At 41.3% G+C, this 20,424-nt stretch overlaps 1 protein-coding gene across 1 annotated transcript in view; it reads right to left on the reverse strand.

Annotated features, from left to right (window-relative positions):
* The window catches only part of rtn4r (reticulon 4 receptor), a 65,684-nt gene extending 46,529 nt beyond the window's left edge, over nucleotides 1–19,155 (reverse strand). The window contains exon 1 of the mRNA XM_061729859.1: nucleotides 18,571–19,155. Within this exon, the coding sequence (XP_061585843.1) occupies nucleotides 18,571–18,592 (22 nt within the window). The 5' untranslated portion in view covers nucleotides 18,593–19,155. The remainder of the gene's footprint in view (nucleotides 1–18,570) is intronic.
* Between the last annotated feature and the right edge of the window lie 1,269 nt (nucleotides 19,156–20,424).

Consider the following 20,424-nt stretch of genomic DNA (forward strand, 5'->3'; position numbering starts at 1 on the left):
CTCGAGCCAGCCCTGTTAAGGCATGGACGGCATAAAGCTGCAAAAGCATGTAGCTATTACCATGTACATTTTTTATTTTAAAGACAAAAAGAAAAGGCTGCTAGCAGCTAACCGGTCATCTATTTAATCACAGTTCAATACAATCAACTACTTAGTGAGTGGGTGATTGAATTGAACAGATACCATAAGTACCTACACCTTTCAGCAGGTGATTTCTCAGTGCTGCTGTGCCACTACGGTATGCCAGACTGTAATTGCATATTTGGCAGACTGCCTTTGTTTAGTCAATGCTCACTGTTGCCGCACAGCCACAGTCTTCAGCGTTCAATATATATGAACATGCTGGTATTTTTTTAATGCATTTATGTATTTATTTTCCAATGCAGCTGTTTGTGAAATCAGAAAATTGGTGCAGTATCAAACCCCAGATGCCCACCTATGGACGGTATATTCAGATATAGGAACATTTAGTCCCAGCCCTGCTAATTTACCAAATGTATCTCAATTATTTGGGTTCACTTTTTATTTAGCAGTGAGCATATATGTATATGATTTGGATCATATGTATGCAGAAATCTATGAAATTCAAAAGGTATCACAAACAGTCAAGCACTGTGCAAAACTGTTTTTAACATTCTATATTAGCAATTATAAGAAGCTGCTTAAGCTTTTTTTTCTTTTCAATTTCAAACACACATGTCATACATACTTAGTAGGAAGTATGTATGTTAGTATCCCATTATTTTTAAGGCCCGAGCACTTACAGTGCGAAGGCCCTATTGTATCTGTAGGAATTTTTATTTTTTTTTCCTCGTTTTTATTTTTCCGACGAAATGAGGGCCTTTTTGCCCCCCTAAACGTGCCCCAAAAGTCACCAAATTTTGCACGCAAGCCAGGCCTGGCGAAAAATTTGATATATTTAATGGTATGCATTAATGGGCGTGGCCTAATGGCTCAACAACGCCCCCTAGAAAACTTTGTGCCTCAAGCCCCACAATACGGTTTGACGTACATGCATGAAAATCGGTACACACCTGTATCATGGCGCAACTTAAAGAAAAGTCTCTTGGCACACCATGCGTCCGCAGGGTCCTAGCGCCAGGTACACGTGAGGCCATGCAAACCTGTATTTACACTAGTGTGGACATTAATGTTTTTCTACAATATTTCCTCCTCATGACAGTAAAATAGGCCATTCTAAGCCAATTTACTGCAGAAATTCATTTCCAAATCATTAGAAAATGTGGCTAACACCCAGTTGTCCATGAAAAAAAAAATACTGTGATATACATTTTTGGTCATACCGCCCAGCACTAACTGAAGGACCATCTACATCACTGGATGTAACGGACAAACCTTACACAACACCCAGTTACAGTGAAAAACAGCAAGTGGGAGTGGTGTTCTTGCTCTTCTGTAAGAGGGATAGGCGTATTTTAGTGGATTACTGCCTCCTTGAGGTAAAAAATTATAAAAAAAATAAAAAATAAATTTTTGTCTTTGCAAGTGTTCACAAGTTACCTGAGAAGCATGTTAATGCCAGGTGTGAACAGACATGCCATTGTGGACAACCATCTATTCATCCATCCACCCACCCACTATACCGGTGCTCGTTTAATCCTGTACATGCTCACAGGGGCCATTATGGACAAATGCATAACGATGCTTGTGGTTAGTCTGAAATAAAAATGTTTCTTTTGATTTTTTTAGCAATGCTTATTCCTTGCAAATGAATGCATTCCAAAAAAAGCAGCCTACGTTCTTTTGCATGGTGACCTTCAGTGGAGAGAAACAAGGCTTTTTAAGAGTGAAAGCCAGAGATAAGATAGAGCTGAAGGCTATTCTCTCAGACATGCTAGCATTTAGTGCGATATAGTGATAACAACATGCGATTCTGGGCAGGTCAGATCACCCCTGAAACAATCACTCAGCCTCAGCTAAACACACAGAGAAAAAAAATTTATGAACAATTGAGGAAGAAAATGCATTAATTTCCCATGAGCAATTAAAGCATCTAAACATCATGAAAAGCCTTCATGAGGAGAGTGCATGTGTTTTTATATTCTTTGCAAGATGTAAGATTCCAGCGTTGTCCTGATCACCCAGGGCGGATATTATTACCAGGTACACCGAGCACAAATATCTGGGCTTTGGCTACCTAATCCAATTTTGCCAATTGTTTTGTGATCACATTCTGGGATTAGTCTAAGACACAATTTGGTCACCTCAAAAGGAAATAGAAGAAAGTGGAAATATGACCTGAGATGTGGCGTTTACAAACTGCAAGCCTTCTTTTTGTATTGTACTCCTACGGTACCTTTGTGTCCCTGATGTTAGGTTTATTTTTGTCACACTGTATTTTGACATGGGAAAGCATCCTTGAAATTAAAGGGAGATAAAAGGGAAACTGGTGCTTTGTTAATATCTCTTTGAAGATGAAGTCAATCTGCCAACAGAACGCCTGGTCTTTATTTTCTCTTCCCTTCCCTCTCTTCCTGTATTCAGCACAGTGGATGGATGATTACTGCATACTCAGCTTAGTTGCAGCTTACCTTTGGTAGAGGAACACTTAAAGCGATCTACTTTCATCTTGCGTCTCATGGCAGAAAACAGGCTTTGTTTTGTCTTTTTAATCGACACCTGGACAATGAATATTTATCCGTGTAATTCATGCTTATTCATACATCCTCCCCTGCAGAGAGATGCACATTGCACCTGTCTGGCTGGATTTCCAAACATGTATATTAATATCCCGGGTAGTAAGAGGGGCATATGCAAAGATGGGAAATAAACCACTCTGCTCGTAGGCTGCAAGCCGTTAATGGCTGCTCAGAAATAACTATTTGTGCACAGTCTGAGCCATTATGCAAGTCCTTCATGCATTTAACCTGCATAATCCGCCATTAGAACGGCGGGCAATGAAAAAAGGATAAAGAATTAAAAAAAACAACAACTTTGTAGCCAGCATTTTCAATCAAAACATGCTGGACAATTTTATATGTTGATTCTGGTAATGTAACATGTCATTTTCCCCAAGAGCTACTCTTGATAGCTGCTCTATGAGGCAGAGCTTCAGCTAACGGTGTAGCGCAGCAGTGAGAAACAGTTTATACAAAAGCAGCAAAAACAAATGTAAAATCTGTTTACGCATTTAATTTTCATGAAGGAAATGAAAGCTTAAAAATGGTTTACTTTTGGAGGTTTTAAGAGAGCAACTCATCTTATACTCTCATTGGCAAACATTCTGATGTATTTCCTTAATAACTTACTTGTTTTTCCCCTTTCTTTTTTTCCTGTGGATTCTCAAGGAGAGCCTTTGAGTCAGATAGTGTTAAGTGTGAGAAGCAATCCGTCACACTCTTGATGACACCCATATCAGCACTCTGCACCCGGGCCACCATCCAGACAAGTTTCCATCGCGTCAAACGGCGACTTTAATATGCAGTTAATTACTCCTGCCTTGACCCACTGGTAAAATAAGCCCATGTCTCTGTTATCTGTACCAAAATGCATTAGCGTATGCCCCTTTTAATGGCTTTAATTAGTTGTAAACTGAGCTAATTCTCCATTTAAGTGGATGAGGAGTCGATACTGTAATACGGTCCCAGTGGGCACAGCTCTAACTTTATCTCACTGAGGAGGTGGTCCAGAGGAGGAAAGCTGAGTGCCACCTGCACAGCCCATTCTGTGATAAAGAAGCTGCTACATGCAGGCAGTAAACGCACCCCGCTGATAGGAAAATTGCAAATGTTGCAGTGATGATGTATTGACAAAGGAATCATTAGAGCTTTTTCAATGTCAGATACTTAATGTGGAAAAAGTTTCCATTAGGGTGAATGAAGCATCACGGGGGCCTGTTATCAGGGGAGAAAAGGGCTCCATCTTCTTGTCAATATGAAGTAAACGTATCCTTGGGATGATGTGAAAGACAATGAACGTGGGTAGAGCAAAAATAGAAAGGGAACCAAAGAGCAGCCTGTGTTTTTACACGTTCAAGGATGAAAACCGTCAAAATATCACAACAAATCAACATTATTTTAGCTCTGGATGAAAATGATCTCACAGCAAAACCTTCCCCTTGGTGATTGCATGAATAGGACTGCTTAAGAGAAAAGACACCTGTAAAGTTCTTGTCAGTAAAAGTCCATCTCCTCTCATCCGTTCATTTTCAATGAAGTTTCCAGTCTCCAGTCCGTTCATTTCCTGACTAATGCCTCGTACGGACAGCGGTGAAGTGCACTGGGAGGCTAATGGCCGTTTATGGTTTCTTATGCATGGTGCGAAAGCTTTTGAATAAGCAGGTCTCCATTATAACAATATACATGGATACAAGTGACAGGAAGTACTGTTGTGGCAGATCGGAATCGGAATACCTTTCATCCTATTTATAACACAGTTGTTACAGGAACACTTAAGCCTAGCCCAACGATAAACTGTTAATCAGGGCAGTTTCAAAATAAAAGCTTTGTTATACATTATGAAAATGGTGCTTGTGGTACATAAATTAATTAGATGCAGACAGAGGGCTACCTGTATTTGTTTTGTCATACTTCTACAAAATGGACAATCAGCTGCTCAGTTTGTTTCTACTCTATTTGTTCCACTCAAAAATAAAGAACAAGAAAAAGGTAGATATAAGAACAATGAACTGACTCACACATGGGCGGGTCTGAGCTGAATGTTATGAATCGTACAATACCGTCCAAAAGACACTGGTCAAAACAACTAAAGTGAGTGAAGAAGTGCTTTTATCAGCCAGAAATGTGGGTGTCCAGGTAATGTTTCGTCAGTTATCGTCTTTCCAAAAACAGTAAGATCTCATGTGGAACTGTAACATGGAGCTTTGTGCTTTATGGAGTCATTTTACTTTGGTCGTGACTTAATCATTTGGTATTTTCTGTGTAAACCGCCTTTTTGGACCCCCCCCCCCCCCCACACGGGCTCCACATGGGCACAGATGCATGGACTCGTTGATGTGCTTGGAGTTGATGCAATTGATTCTTGCATTTCCAGACTTTCTTCAGAAAGTCGCTTTGGAAATAAATCTCTGAAATGTATATTTGTTGCTTAATCACTTAGAAATGAAATGGTGGATAAATGGCCTACAAACAGAGTATATGGCAATCGAAGACAATTTTGAACTTTGTAATTCAGAAGAATCACAAAATGTATTCTTTTAAAAGAAAGTTGTTTTTTTTTATCTCTAAATGCCAGACTAAGATTAATATGTGACTGAGGGTAAACAGAAATTAGCTGCCTGGCATGGCCATTTAGCTATTTTTATTCAGAACATCAGGGGCAATTTGCCTTCTGATCATATACGCCCTGTCACATTTAACTACAGACGCCGTTCGGCAGAAGGTCATTGAGTTTGGCTACATTTATTTGAGATGAGATGAAACTCTGAGCGCAGACAAGAACAGTTTGAAAAGGCCACACACCTTGAGAAATGACGATGTTCCTGCGCTTACTGCTCTGCTCAGATGTAAGGAAGAATTATTTGGCGGCAAAGACGGGGACCTGCCAGATTTGGAAATGTTCAACGTGTCCACAGATGATATTAACCTCTGCTGTAAAACCGCCGCTATTGATGATGGTGCCATCCTTGAGTCAGTGTCTTACCTCGTCGAATTCTAATGAAAGAAAAAAACCTGCAGGTGAAAAAGCTCATGTTTCCAGATGTTACAACTGTATTGTAATATGTTCTTCTATGTGAATATTTACACGTACAATGTATTTGGATTGCTGTTAACTTTTCAGTACAAAAGTCTTAAATAAATGACGAATACTTTAATAATAAGTTGGACTCTGGACTTTAAATGTTACATTTTTGTTCAACGGGTGGTTTAAAGCAGGCGGCACATGCACTGGTGAGCACACGAGAGCATATGAGCTGAGAGGGGAAATGGAGGACGCACATGCTCTCTTTCCTGCCTCATTTTTCTTTGTGGTAAGATGTTCTGTCTACTCGTGCGATGCCTTTTAAATGAAAGGTGGGAATGGTTTCATAGTCATGGACAAAACCTGTATGCTAATGCTTCTCTCTGAAGCTACTGAAGGGGAGAAAACATATACTGTCAATAACTTATGGGAAAAAAAACACTGAAAGATTTACTGAAAGCCAGCAGAAATTGCCCAAGGACAAAAGAGCCTAAACACAAGCTCAGTTTTTTTATTTTCATAATGAAATCGGGTTAGTAGCTATCGTAATTGTATCAAATTGAATTACATTCTGTTCAGCAACATGTGTTGATTTAAACTCCATCAACTTCAAGCTTTAATTTGTTCTGACAGAGAAAAGGCCTGATCCTCCACAAGTCTAAACAAGTAGTGAAAACACAAATAACAATACATACATCTAGAAAGCATTGCTGTAACAGTCAATTTCCATCCAGTCTGGCGGTTCACTCCATTGAGCATTTGCTGGTGGTGGGGCGAAGATGCCACAACGAAGCGGATTCAGACTACTTTCTTCCTCAGACAGAAATACTCAAGACCCCCTCAGCATAATTTGTTTACAGCTTGGAGATGGAGTGTTGGCAGGGCTCATCTTGATCTCCCTGGAATAATTGCTGTGATGATGGGCTTTAGCTGGGAACACACGCACTCATGTCATAACAAGGACCATTTTAGATTAGCTAGTTTGAAAACCGTCGGCTGGGCGCAACGGTTCTCCCACTGCTAATGCTTCACCAGCTATCGCCTGCTAGGATTGCTATCACTTTCATTAAAACAGCGTTTCGTGTCAGATATCTACACAGTGGCCAACAGAACAAACTGGAGCACCATCTGGCCTCCAACTTCACTGCAAGCATATGTATGACGGCATTTTAAAACTAGGATTCCTTTTTTTAATATTTATATAAACATGCTCAAAGTTTGTAAAATATAAGGCGCTTTCAAGGCTCCAAACACATTACATGCTCACGTTGTGATTGCAGTGGGCAACATATTTACATTTTAATGAAAACCTGCACAGAGTTAACATCTTGGTGCTTTCTTATAACAAAAATGTATCTCTGATGATAAAAAGTCCATTTGGGGAAAAAAACAAAACATGAAGTGCATTATTTCTGTATGAGAAATTAGATTTTACTATAAATGAATCAATAGATAAATACACATTGCAACAGCTCAAACATTAGGAACACCATTCATGTAAAAATTTGAATCTAAATTGGCTTCTCAGACAGTTAAGTTCCATCTGTTTGGCCGAATATGTTTTTGACATTTTGAGTTTGAATGCACTGCACTTTTGAGAGACAAATGCTAATGAGCAGCGAACTGCAACAAATTTCTCTGCTTTGGAAAATAACATGGTGGTGGTTCCAGAGCTCACCATCCAGGAGGTAGACTTACTGTCTGATGTGGTGTGTTGGTTTGAAAAGGCTGCTCTGTAGGAGTTTAACAGAGAAAACAATCTGGTTCAGATCTGCAATAAGCTTCTCCACCATTTTGCATGCACACATTAACTCCAACCCATGATATTACAGACATAAACTGGGTTACTTTGTCCATACTGTATCTAATCGTGACTATAATTATAGGGCAGACAGAAATGGGTAATGGACCATTTAATGGGCTGACAGCGATTAAAGTAGATCTGTGCCCCCAAATTTTGAATCACAAAGATTCAGAGTTTTCTTGTACTTTGAAAGTCAATGATTGAGATGCTGTTTATTTTTGTCTTTTCCTGCTTTAAGTGAAGAGTCTGATCATCCAAGGTTCTAAATGGGTATATGCAACCACAATAAAGCTCTTTAGGGAAAAAAAATATGCATGATCTTAAAATCTATACGCAGGAACACTTAAAACGAAAAGGGATTAAGATGGATTTCCATTCAAGATTCTTTATTTGTCATCGTTCATATTTCATAACAATGAAATTACAGGTGCTTCATTGCAGATAATGATGTGCTATAAAAGACAAAGATCATCCACTCATGAAATAAAAAACACAAGGATTCAGAATCTGCAAAAAAGCCATTTCTGGTACCAAAACACACAGCAGCAAAGCATACAATCTAGAATACATTAAAAAAAAAAACAACAAAATAACCAACAAACCTATAGTTCATTTTATCAAAGGATATTATAGCATTTTTGATCAAACTCTCCCATGATAAAACCATGCGTCATATATTCACAACTGATCCAATTCTGATCCATGGTCATTCCTTTCCATCCAGCCTTTGGAAACATGCCCATCTCCCTATATTTTCCTTTCTCTATCCCTCCACCGACCCCAGTTGCTTCCTTGATTCCAGCAGATTATACATTTATAATGGACATCCTAGCAGGCTAGCTGTGCTTATATATAATTTGCCATAGCCTGATATCTACACGATAATCAGTATTTACGCCTGGCACTAAAGATACAGATGAGCCCCAACGTATGGACGAAATTAAAGGAAATTAAAGCTATAAGCAGCGATGAACGGGACCTCGCACCCTTGTGCATGTTCAGGCGTGCTGCAGTGGAAGCGCTTGTATGACTTGCATGTAGATGTCTTCAGGCCTGGACATTTAGCGGATGATACCACCCATGACTCTTTATGTCAAACCATTCAAAAGTTATGGCAGAAAGTAAGAACTATCAGATATCGACCAATCAGAAGAAGGGGCGGGGCTAATTTGCACCAATTATGTTTAAGGACTCAAAACCGAGTCCGATGACACCACCCACGGCTCTCTATGTCAAACCATTCAAATAGGAACTATCAAATATCGACCAATCAGATGAAGGGGGGTTATTCCGTTAGCATCAAAATGAGCATAGTTGAATATCTAAAAAACCATAATAGCTAGCATGATCACACTAAAATATGTTGTAGTACAATGCGTCCCGGGTTTGTCAATGTTGTAATGATGTCTGTACGATAAACCGTTGCCTAGCAACAAGCGTCCAAAATAAAATTGAATTTTTTCTTTTTTTAATTGAAAGTTAAATATTGCAAAAACCGTAATAAGTAGCTGATGTGGTTGTATGGTCCTTTAGTGCCAATCGGGCCGAGTGTTTGTAAATTTGAACGATGTCTTTACGATAAAGTTCGTCCAAGCAATAAGCGTCCGAATTTTTGCCTTTTATTTTTGCTTTTTGGCATCTAGCGTCGCCATGGTAACGCTTTTGACTGAGAAAAGTAAAGCACCTCGTCGCAGGATGGAGACGCACATTTTGATGTATAATACACCTGGGTGCATGTTACGGTTCGGGCCGCATTAACGGCCGAAGAAATTGCATAAATTGCGCCAAAATTACGTGATTAATTCAAAATGGCTGACTTCCTGTTCGGTTTCGGCCATGGCGCCAAGAGATTTTTCTTTAAAGGAGCAAGAGGCAGGATTGAGGCAGGATTTATGAAAAAAAATCGTATACGTTTTAAGTTTTCTAGTAATAATGTCAGATGAAGCGTTCCAAACCAAAAACAATGAGCCCTCTAGCGTATCTCTCCGTTGCCTTGAACAGGCTGTGTGCGGCAAAATGTGCTGCAATTGTGGGGCCGAATTTCCTGCGCTGTCCTGCGGATGTGACATCAAATGACGCTGCATGCGCGTTCTCCCCGTTCTCCCGTGCCGGCTTCGCTGTTGGCTGCAGTACCCCCGACTGCCATTGTGGCAAAGGGTGGCGCTAATGAGTCTCATTTCTTAAAAGGAGCCTCATGCTCCTTTAAAAACACCTGTAGCGACATGCTACAGGTGTGTACCGATTTTCGTGCATGTACCTCAAACTGTATTGTGGGGCTTGAGGCACGAAGTTTTCTAGGGGGCGTTGTTGAGCCATTAGGCCACCCCCATTAATGCAAACCATTAAATATTAAATTTTTCATCAGGCCTGGCTTGCGTGCAAAATTTGGTGACTTTTGGGGCACGTTTAAGGGGGCAAAAAGGCCCTCATTTCGTTGGAAGAAAAACAACAAGAACGAGAACATCTCCTAAAGATACAATAGAGCCTTCGCACTGTCAGTGCTCGGACCCTAATTATGGTTCTGACTGAAAATGCATTTACAATAAAAGTCACAAGGACAAAAGTGGAGTACAGATGAAGCACACTTTTCTTATATTTGCATTCAAATTAAAATGATATACTTTGGGCGTCTGGCTGGCATGAAGCAAAACCTGATCCACGTGCAGCCCCGTAAACAGAGATTACATGTTAGCCTGCATGGAGTTGCCTTCACGTGGAACTTTGTTTTGCTCAGGGAGCCTTGTCCAATTACGTAAAGTTAAACAAAAGCTGTTGTTCCTTCAAAGGAAAGGTTACAGACTAACCTTGCTGCAGCAGACGAGTGGGATCTTCAGTCATTCCTTTGTTATGCTTGTGAATGTTTAGAAACTCTTGTTTTACTCCTGTAGCAGTTGCAGGATTATGCATTTTTTGCTCTTCAAATCCTTTTACTCCCACCTGCCACAGCGAATGAAAGAAAGTTGTCAACCATTGAACATTTGTTGAGGTCTCGTGTGAAGCTTCCAATGGCGGTATATGCTATAGGCTATATCCTTTTCGCTTATGGCATGAGCTTTCACATCTACAACGGATCAATTTCCCATGAGCTGATGAGTGACAACGAGCTTCTTCTGAGAGGCTCCATGTGCATATCTCAACTGTGAACCATCAAGCTCAAGGAAAGACACTTTATAGAGTTGTGGATGCACAGCAACATGACTGGAAGTGCACTCTCTCCCTGGATTTCTGAAAAGCTTGTTCTACTATCTTAGGTGGAGATTTATCTATCTGCATGTCAAATTCATAGATAGCCATCAACCCGAGCTGTCGTCTCCTTCACTTCACACGCTATGACTGCTTTTGAAAGCCTGCTAATCTACAGAGCAATTGCGGTATTTGTTTTCCTCATAAAAAAAATAAATAATTTGAAACGATCCTTTGGAAGTTTGAAAGTAGATAAATAACGAGACAAACAACTCAACAATTCATACGGTAGCGAGAGGTGTCTCCTTCAGCTCTGGCGAGTCAACAACTTGGAGTCAGACGTTCAAGGCACTGCATCAAAACACCAACCCCCATCTGTCGTGTTTGCAATCTAACGACAACAGCAGGCGGATTCACATACTGTAGGAGGATCATAAGCACTGCTGGGGAGTTCATTTCACGTCACTACTGCTAATGAGATCAACATGGCTAAAAATAGCTCTCAATTTTAATCTATTCAAAGATAGAGGAAAAGAAAAAAAAAAGGTTCTTCCTCAGGAAATTCCCTGTTTAAAAGCTAAACTGATTAACATTTTACTGCTCAGCTGTTTTAAAGGAACGTTCCAGCATTAAAACAACCTTTGGTCTATTATTAGAAGGTAAGGAGTGCAAACTTTCACTGAGGAACAGTCGAAGTAGTTTGAGGTAGAACAGAAACTGTGTCCACAGCAAAATGCTAATTAATGTTAGCACTTTGGACAACGGAGCTATTACAACATAAGTTGCTATAAGTATTCAAATATGTCCTCCTACTAAAATGACAGCGGAAGACAGGGCCCCCCCCGGACAAACCAAGGTAATATTAACTTTGTATGTGTACAAAAGTTGAACAAAAAGAACAGTTTTTAAGGCCATCTCCATGTGGTCGATGCCTTCAGTAGATGCAAAACAACCGCAGTTCATGGCCTCTGCTTTTAGCACCTGCCAAATTTCTCATAAATATATGATCCAGTTCCATGGAAACTGGATCTTATACTAACACTACTGACTTTTGACTCGTACAGACATAGCTAGAGGGTGGTGACTTGAGTTTGAGTTTTTTTTTTTATTTCGGTCCATTTGGATACGACATAATACAACATAAAAAAAAGGTCCAATATATTAAATGGCACCGAAAAGGTATAGGCTGAAGCCAAGGCTTATTATGCCTACCCTTTTATGAACCTCGACTCAGGAGGTTTAAACTGAATGACTGAATGATGATTGCCATAGAAACTGTACTTTTTGTACAGTTTTTGCGCAGATACTGATGTTTTTGAGTCTCATCAAAGGCTTAAAATAACTCCTTACTTTGATGTAGCTCTATTGCCCCCTGTGCCAACACTCAGGTAACTCAGAACTGCTTCAATTGTTGTTGTGGTCCCGATCAAGCATTTACACTTCTTACTTAATAATAAATGTCTAACCCTCTGTAAATGCTTTGTCTTGTTATTAATTCAGCTCCTCCGTCTATTTTAAGACAGTCATGATGTATGTTTTAATGTGTTAAATTCATAACTCTCAATATGTCTTTAGAGGCAATGCAAGCCTCAAACCATGGCTGTTCACAGCTTGGATCCGCCAGTCGCTTTAACTGGGTAGCCTGCATTAAGAGAAGCAGAGCAGGGTTGACTTATAAGGCTGACAATGTCTCCATTCACACATCTAATTTAAGAGCAGCTTCTGTTCTATCTAATTAACAATTTACTAGGCCATCAGTCAGACTCCCCATTGAGGTATAATTAGCGTCACCAATGTTCAGGCAGCTCTGTGCACACTTTCACATCCGCAAAGAGATTAGAAGGACCATGTAACTTTTAAGGATACACAAAAAAAGGAAACAAAGACAGAAAGAAAAGTGGACACTGTCAGTTTCAAAGATACAGAGAGAACAACCATGAAATTACAGATTGAATTGGAAGACGCTGCTGCACAGCAGAATGTTATGGCTTGTGTCTTTGACAAATTAGCCAGCTCTGTTACTGCATGTTGGGAGCAACAGCCGTGTAATGTCATTGCCATGTTAAAGAAATCAGCAGATGCATATTGACTTGAACAGGGTTGTTTGTTTCATTATTGCTGGCTCAGCCAGCCTCTATGTTCCTCAAATAGTGTCAGCACAGCTTTAATGCAATGCATACAGTGTGCAAATTACACTTGACTTTTTTTCTTTGGGTTAGGCAGAGATATTGAAGGGCTTGATGTGCTCTGTTTGCGTAGGCACCTTTAAAGGATTATGATAGAGTGTCAGAATGTAATTTTGTAAAAAGACAAGTAAATCCTCCCATAAAGACTCAACCCGCCTCATTGTGAAGTTGCGTAACACTAATTCATCTGGTCGTCCCTGCTCTCTGACACCCTCCTCAAGACAACAACCAACACTTTTTTTTTAATGATTTTTATGTTCCAGTTTTGGGGGAGAGAGTGAATGGAGGTGGAGGTGGGGGTTGGAGGTCTACAGTATGTTCTGTTGGTTGTCTCTCCAATTTTCTAACAGTACAATAATAACCCACAGACAGGATTAGGCACCGGTAATCTGGGGGAATGGTGTATTTCATTTTGACTGCTTTCTGCTTTATACTTCCACCCCTTAGCTCCCTCCATATAAACAAATGGAATTTCACTCGTTTATCCACTTAGTTCCTCTGTCTTTGTGATTAACAGTGAAAGGCTGAGAGAATGGGATAACCTAGAGCGAGTGGTTCCAAGGATATCTGAGGCCGGCACATGTGTATGCGTGCATATATATTGCCGGGAATACGAATCTGCTTGTGTGGAAGTACTGTATAAACAAATATGGGGCTACTTGAAGAGTGCAGCCAATTAAAAGAAGCCCCTGAAGCAGCGGGCTCATCAGGATGCAGTGACTGTAGCAGATCCACCCTCAGATAGCCTGCTGCTGGAGTCTGTAACTCAGCCATGAATACATCTGACTCTACAGCAAACAGTTTTCACATCTTTATCCTATAACCACTAAAAATCCATAAAAACTCTGAATATAGTTGATCTGGAAAAGTTCTGATACCTATCATCTTTTTTATTTTGTATGCATGTGTTGTAGTTTTTTATATTAAATCCTGACTGAAATTCCAAATTTGAAGAAGCAGTAAAATATCAAGTCAAAAGGTCCAGATAAACTCTCTTTAGACCATCTTATTAAGTAAATTTGATTTAATCACAACAGTCTAACAAGAACTGCTATGCAATAAACGAAACTCGCAAAAGATGAAAAAATTGCACGCTAGAACAAAATCTTCTTATTTCAATTCAGCAAATCCCAAAAGATCTTGTTATATCACCCAACAGTGCATTACCATTTTGGACATTAGAGGGATTAAAAGTCTTTATCAAGCAGTTATGTTTCATTCTGTTGTTCATCTGTTGCTTATAAATTATGAATACTGGGACACTAATACTTATGGGACTTTGCAGGTGAATTAGTGTCAGGCTTCACTGGTACATGGAAGAAGCAGAGTTTTTTCTGTTATGAAACAGAAATTGTATGGTTTGGATGAGACAAGAAAAAATGGAAATGAATGTCTGCACCAGCTGGACCAAAGAAACAAACCGTTCTGTGAGCATACTGCACGCCTGGTGCAACGGCCATGCGAAACTGTTTTTTTAGGCGCGGAACCAAACATTCACAAGCAAACTTTCTAGCAGCGGTTATTTACATTCTGTAGTATTATTTGGTTTTGGGTTGCAACCATCCACAAACCCGCGGTCAATTCTGTTGACCCTTAAAGTTTCATAGCAGATGTACTAAATAAGAGCAACACCAGACTAGGCCAAATGGTCTAAAGCTAAGCCTGAAGGACATATGTGGAGACAAATGATGGAGATGTTCCGATAGCATTTCTTCTTCCCAATTCTGTTACCCGGGTTTGAGTCTTGGCTGACACCCAGTATTAATCCGATACCAGTCAAACGTCATGTCTAAACATCCGTTGTACAGCTGACTGCCTGCACTTCTTTTAGCTGATATTACAAATGTTGATTCACAGCCTCGTACAGTTTCAGAGGTGTACTTACAACCACGGCAACTGTACCACAACTCCAAAGGGTCAAATAAGCAAAAAGAATCAGACTGGAAGAGGTTCACCATCCAGGACATGGAATTCTACAATTTTGTCTGTTGTTGCTGTGACATTCTGGCTTTTTTTTTTTTTTTGAGGAGATTTTTACCTGTTTCGGGAAGGCAAACTCCAGAGTTGCCTGTTCTGGTTCCTCTGCCTTCCCATTTGAGTTAAAACAATTCACCCCTGCTCTTTCAACTGATGTCTCCTTAAATACTTTATAATGTTGCTCGTTTCACATTTAGCAACATTTGTGCCATCTCTGGACGCTGCAACATCTCATATTGAGCATTCAAGCATAAAATGAAACCATATTGCCAACATAATGCTAATGCTACACAGCTAGCTCAAGCCAACAGGTCACATCCACCTGCTGAATCAAAACAGGAAACTGCATGGCACCACTGCATCCTTTCTTGTCCTGACCTTCACACTAGAGGTGGTGAGTATTTCTATCGCCACATGACGTTAACCAGAGGGAGTAAGTAAATGAATACTTCAACAGCTTTTTATATTTACACATTTACTCAGATTTTTTTCTTCAGATAATATAAGAATTTCGCATTTAATCTTTTCAGGTTAATTTCATTTTATCATCATTATCAATTCCTGCATTTAAAGCCTGAAATACATTTAAATAATGTTTCAACGGGCAAAGTTAAAGGCTATATGGCGTTAAAAAAATATAATTTATCTCAGTCAGATAATATCAACTCGTAACTGTAATCTTAATTTATAACAAAGTCATTATTCACAAAAAGGCTTGAGGTGCAAAGATGTGTAAAGGATCTCCAGTTTCTCGACAATTGTTTGATGAAATCGTTGACCCCTAAGATGCAATCTACCTAAAACTAAACTCTGAAGGGAGTCATAAATTTGTCTCACTGGAGTTTATCTCATCGATCAGTTAAAGCAATCAAGAAATTAATTTGGAAGTCTAAAGCGTCAGAGTGCACGTGTTGGGACGCACAACAAAAAAAACTGGCGTTGCAGCTAAATAAAATACAATTGTCATCACAATTCTTTAGTCTTGTCTCAGGCACAACAATTTTATAACTTTATTGGCATCACCAACCAGAATGAGTACTGGTAGACAGTAACCTCGCAGGATCCCCGTTAGTCCCCTGGACACCTGGGATCTCCAGGTGTCCCCTCTGTTGGCACTGCATTGAGAGGCCTGATTATCTCGCTGTTTGTAACGGCCCATATTACCAAAAGTGGGACTGATCACTTAGGTAAACCTTTGTCGCAGAGCCGTCACACAATCAATACAATACAGAGTTAATTTCACAAATGACACAAAAAACGTCACTGTGCAAAGAAAGAAGCCTCATATCAACTTTGAGGTAGTGGATATACAATAATAAGATGAGTCAGGCTTCCAGATCTATTTGACTGTTGACACTCACATAAACAAGTCCAAATCTGGGGTCTGTGATGATACAGGTCTGTTTTAGTGCCCCTGGCAATGGTAATTTACATCTCTGTGATGGCAGCAGGGATGTAAAGAAAAGTACTTTGAGAATATAGTGCAACATATACCGTCTTCAAGTCATCTTTTATTCACACATTTTTTCCCACCACATTCTGCAGACTTTGCAAAGGCATGGCTGTGGAAGAAGAGGCCGTGGGTGCTGGACTGGACCGTCTGCAGTCCTGACACGTCTGCTACGGAGAATAGTTTGAAGCCAAAAACCAAACAATGACGAGGCCATACACCATCAGAGTTGGAACAGAGGACCAAATGAAAAGCTTGTTCACATACACAGGTTTGTGGAAAAAAAAAAATCTGTGTCTTACATAACCTCCTCAACCATGCTGCGTTCATGGCTCGTTACTGTTAACTGGAACTCGCAAGTGCGTAAACGGCATTCCCATGATGAACTGCTTTGGTAAAGACCGTGATAAAAGTCCCTTTAGATTTAAAACAGATTTCTGTCTTCATTTCTCCTTCTTCAGACCTCCCCATAAACTCTGGAAGCACTACACCCACACACACATTATCCCTGCAGCCCTCCCCCAGTGCTTGTGTAAACATCCATACAAACACTGAGATAGATCAATTTCACATTCTCTTTCAGGGGGCTGGAGATGCCTTATCGAATTGGGAAGTTATTGCGCAGCATTTGATCTCACCTAACGCTGCTAATGCAAATCAGCCATTCTTCTCCATCTCCTTGCTCTTTCTGCAGACCATCTTCCTCTAGACGGTCTACTGTGTTCTAAACAACTATCTTCCCACCCTCAAATGCTGAATCTTGTGGCCTATTTCTGACAACAATGGGTTGTTTTTCCCCCTCCTCCAAAATTGTATAACTGATGAGGAAGAAAAAGTATTCCTTATTGTGTGGTTGTTTAAAAGTCCCAGAGACAAATCTTTCAGTTCCACCATAATGGTTTTAACCATTAATTTGCACTTTATTGGCTCGGCTTGGCAGCAGACAGGGAGCAACGGCACCTGGGAGCAAGAGCTTTCCCGCAGAGGCTTTTTATCATTTGCTGACTGAGGGGGAAAAGTGTAAATTAAAATCCCTCCTCAGCGTGACTCTTTAAACACTAGACATGACAGTCTATATTTCCACAACCAAATCAGGTGGCTGAGAGATGGATACCAATTATAACAGGCACTGAAGAAAAATAAAAACAGAAAACATCAGACATAGGTGTGTGTGTGTCTGTAGCCTGGCGCTAAATCACACCCGCAACTGGATGATGAAAACTTGCCTGTAGGGTTTGAGGGACCCAGAGCCATCTTGTGCCAGTGATGGGGTGTGCACTTGAATTTGCATCACTCCCTGACATATCAAAGAGAATGCACAAGCAGATGTGCCTCTTTGATTTTGCTAGTTGTGAGATGGAGAGTTATTTTGTAGGCCCTTGATAATCTGCAGCTTTCTCACCCTAATCCTCCAGTTTTAGCAAAGTAATGAACATCACGAGGAAGATGGAGTGAGCAGCATGTTGCATAAGCACCGAGTGTGCTGAGGCAGTCTGTGGACGGGTGGGGCACAAGTGAGGCTTTTCCTCCGAGCTAAACTAGTTGTCAGGTGCACATCTCCTAATGCTGGTGTGGTAGAAGGATGACATAGAGTGAGAGAATGCTATCCTCCAGGCATCCTGTCTGTGGATTTCTATTGCATCCTCTTAGGAATTAAGGTCTTGACCAGTCCTAGTGGGAGAGCATTAATATTGTCATTAGAGCCTCTCCAAGTCTAGTCCAAAGCCACAAAAAAGCTCAGCTTCCGCTCACTTTGGCGGCACAAAATCAGTAATTATAAGCCAAGGAGCTGGAGTGAGACGCGGTGTGACTGAGCCGCCAAGCGGACCATCTGCAGACTTCATCAAAAGCTCTGCCCACAGCGTCCATGCCGGGTTAAGTTTGGAGGCTACATCAAGCAGAGCATAACCAATTGGCCACCTCACACACGCGCTTGCCAAATATACACAAATACCCTGTTCAGAGGGAGAAACACAGGAACAGGCTCTCAACGGCGACTCAATGAAGAGCCACTAAGTCAAGGTCGTCTCGCGCCGCATTATCCCCGTCATACATGATGTGGACGCGCGTTTGTCCTTCACGCACATCACATGGAACGCTTTTGTCAGTGTAACTCGGCCGCGGGGGGAGCCATTGGGGCAAACTCCAATTAGGACACCTGGTGTATCTGTCTGTGCTCCCCACAGAGCGGCCACGGCGCACGGATGTGGATTTTCACCAGTGCGCACAAACCCAAGCAAAATCCTGTCTGCTTTAATGAGGAAACTTTACAAAGACGGCTCGGTGTCTGATATATGTGGGCTACTCACCATCAATAACGACGGTCCTCATGATTTAGACGGGGGGTGAAATCCAGAAGTGCTATAAATCCAAGTAGAATGGCTCCCAACCGTGTGCGGAGATGGATGGGATATCCGCTATTTAATGCAATTTATGGCTGACTGCAAAATCCAGCGCGAGGTTGGAGACAGACACACTAAAGCACCCCTTTTCACCCTTCAAACTTTAGCCGTAGGTCTTCCCGAGTGGGGAGCCGCTTCTCCGGCTGCACCCTGTCTCAGTCATGTGGACGAGGAGGGATACAAAAGAAGTCAGCAATAAACATCCAAATTGGGATCAGTTAAGACTCGACACCTCCCACCGAATACGGGACGCGCAGACGCGGCTCCGGAGGAACAGAGCTCAAAAGTGTTATCTGCAGAAGTGGAGAATCAACGAAAAACCAGTACTGAATCCATTATTTGCAATCGCGGCACATATCCAGTCCCATCTCGAGCTCCCATGTATATTTCCAACCCAAAGTCGGCTGCATGGGGGGAAAGTGCGCGGCGGTGAGCGTGGATGTCGCCGCTCCGGTGCGCGTCAGTGTGCGTTTGGCACGGCGAGGTGGAGATGGAGGGCGGGGCAGAGAGGTGCGTCTAGCAGAGAAAAGAGACAGAAAGAGGGGGAGAGAAAATCCAAACATGAATCTTTAATGGGTCTGTGTCACGCTACAAAAAAATGCTTTTAATTCTAACAGTATAATTTTCACATCAGCTGTGGAAGATGGGGTGGATCTCCTATCCTTTCATGATACCTGCATTTATTCATAGAAAACTCCCGCCACAAAAAGAGCAAACAAAATACTGAACATACTCGTCCAGATAGGGATGACATTTCCAAATTTCTAAGAGTGGCGTTGGGGTTTAGTGCCACTTCTTGCAGCGCGCTGATGAATGTTTTATGCGCAGGGGTTCTGGGTCGGCTGGTGGCGGGCAGGACCGTGACGTGAGGCGAATCTATTTGTATCGGACAGTGCTCACGCATGAGAAAAAGAAAAAAAAAACAGGTTTAATGGTGGGATCGGAGCTTTCTCAGGAGACTGGACACTTTACATGCCCTGGCTGAGTGTCGGTGATGGAGAGAGATTTCAGTCCTCCCTCCCTCCCTCCCTCATCAACTGGATCAAACGCTCAAACCTACCTTAGACAAGAATATTCTCCTAAAAACTCTGCACGCATGCTAAGTTGCTGTATGTGTCCCCTCTTTAACAAGCATTCCTGTGCCAGAGGACACTTGTTTTTGCATCTATTAGTGCTCATCAGATGTTGTTGTTCAGTAGTGTTTAGACTCCTGTGCCAGTCCTGCTGGAAGCACAGACCTTTCAGTGTCGCTCTGGTCCGCAGCTGTGCTGGGTTTTGCTGGAGCCCAGGAGGACTGGATTCTGAACACTGGACTGTTATCAGTCGGTAACACGCGCCCCCTACCGGCAAACACGGAGACAAAGCTCATTGAGCACCATAGAAAGAGAGCCAGAGCCTCCATCTCTGTTTAATGATTCCTATCTTATCAGAGAAACGGAGAGAAGTGTTAACATCTTCATTTTTAATGAGACAATCTAGAATTTATATGAGTAATGAAACCTCGACAACTGACAGACATATTCTGTGGAATAGCAGCACATCTTTAGATAACTCCTGCCTCATGACTATTATAAGGCCCGTTGCTACAAGATCAAAGCTCTTATTAATTGCAGTTTGTAAACTCAGACAGATAATGAACAAAAGCCTGCCGCGGAGAGCAGGTGAATGGACACACCGCCAGGTGTGTGGCTCAGTGGAGGATGCAGGCGGCTAATCCCAAGCTTACAACTACCACCAATATTGAATCACACCATCAGAATA

Source organism: Cololabis saira, chromosome 9 (assembly GCF_033807715.1).
Source record: "Cololabis saira isolate AMF1-May2022 chromosome 9, fColSai1.1, whole genome shotgun sequence".
NCBI classification, from domain to species: domain Eukaryota; kingdom Metazoa; phylum Chordata; class Actinopteri; order Beloniformes; family Belonidae; genus Cololabis; species Cololabis saira.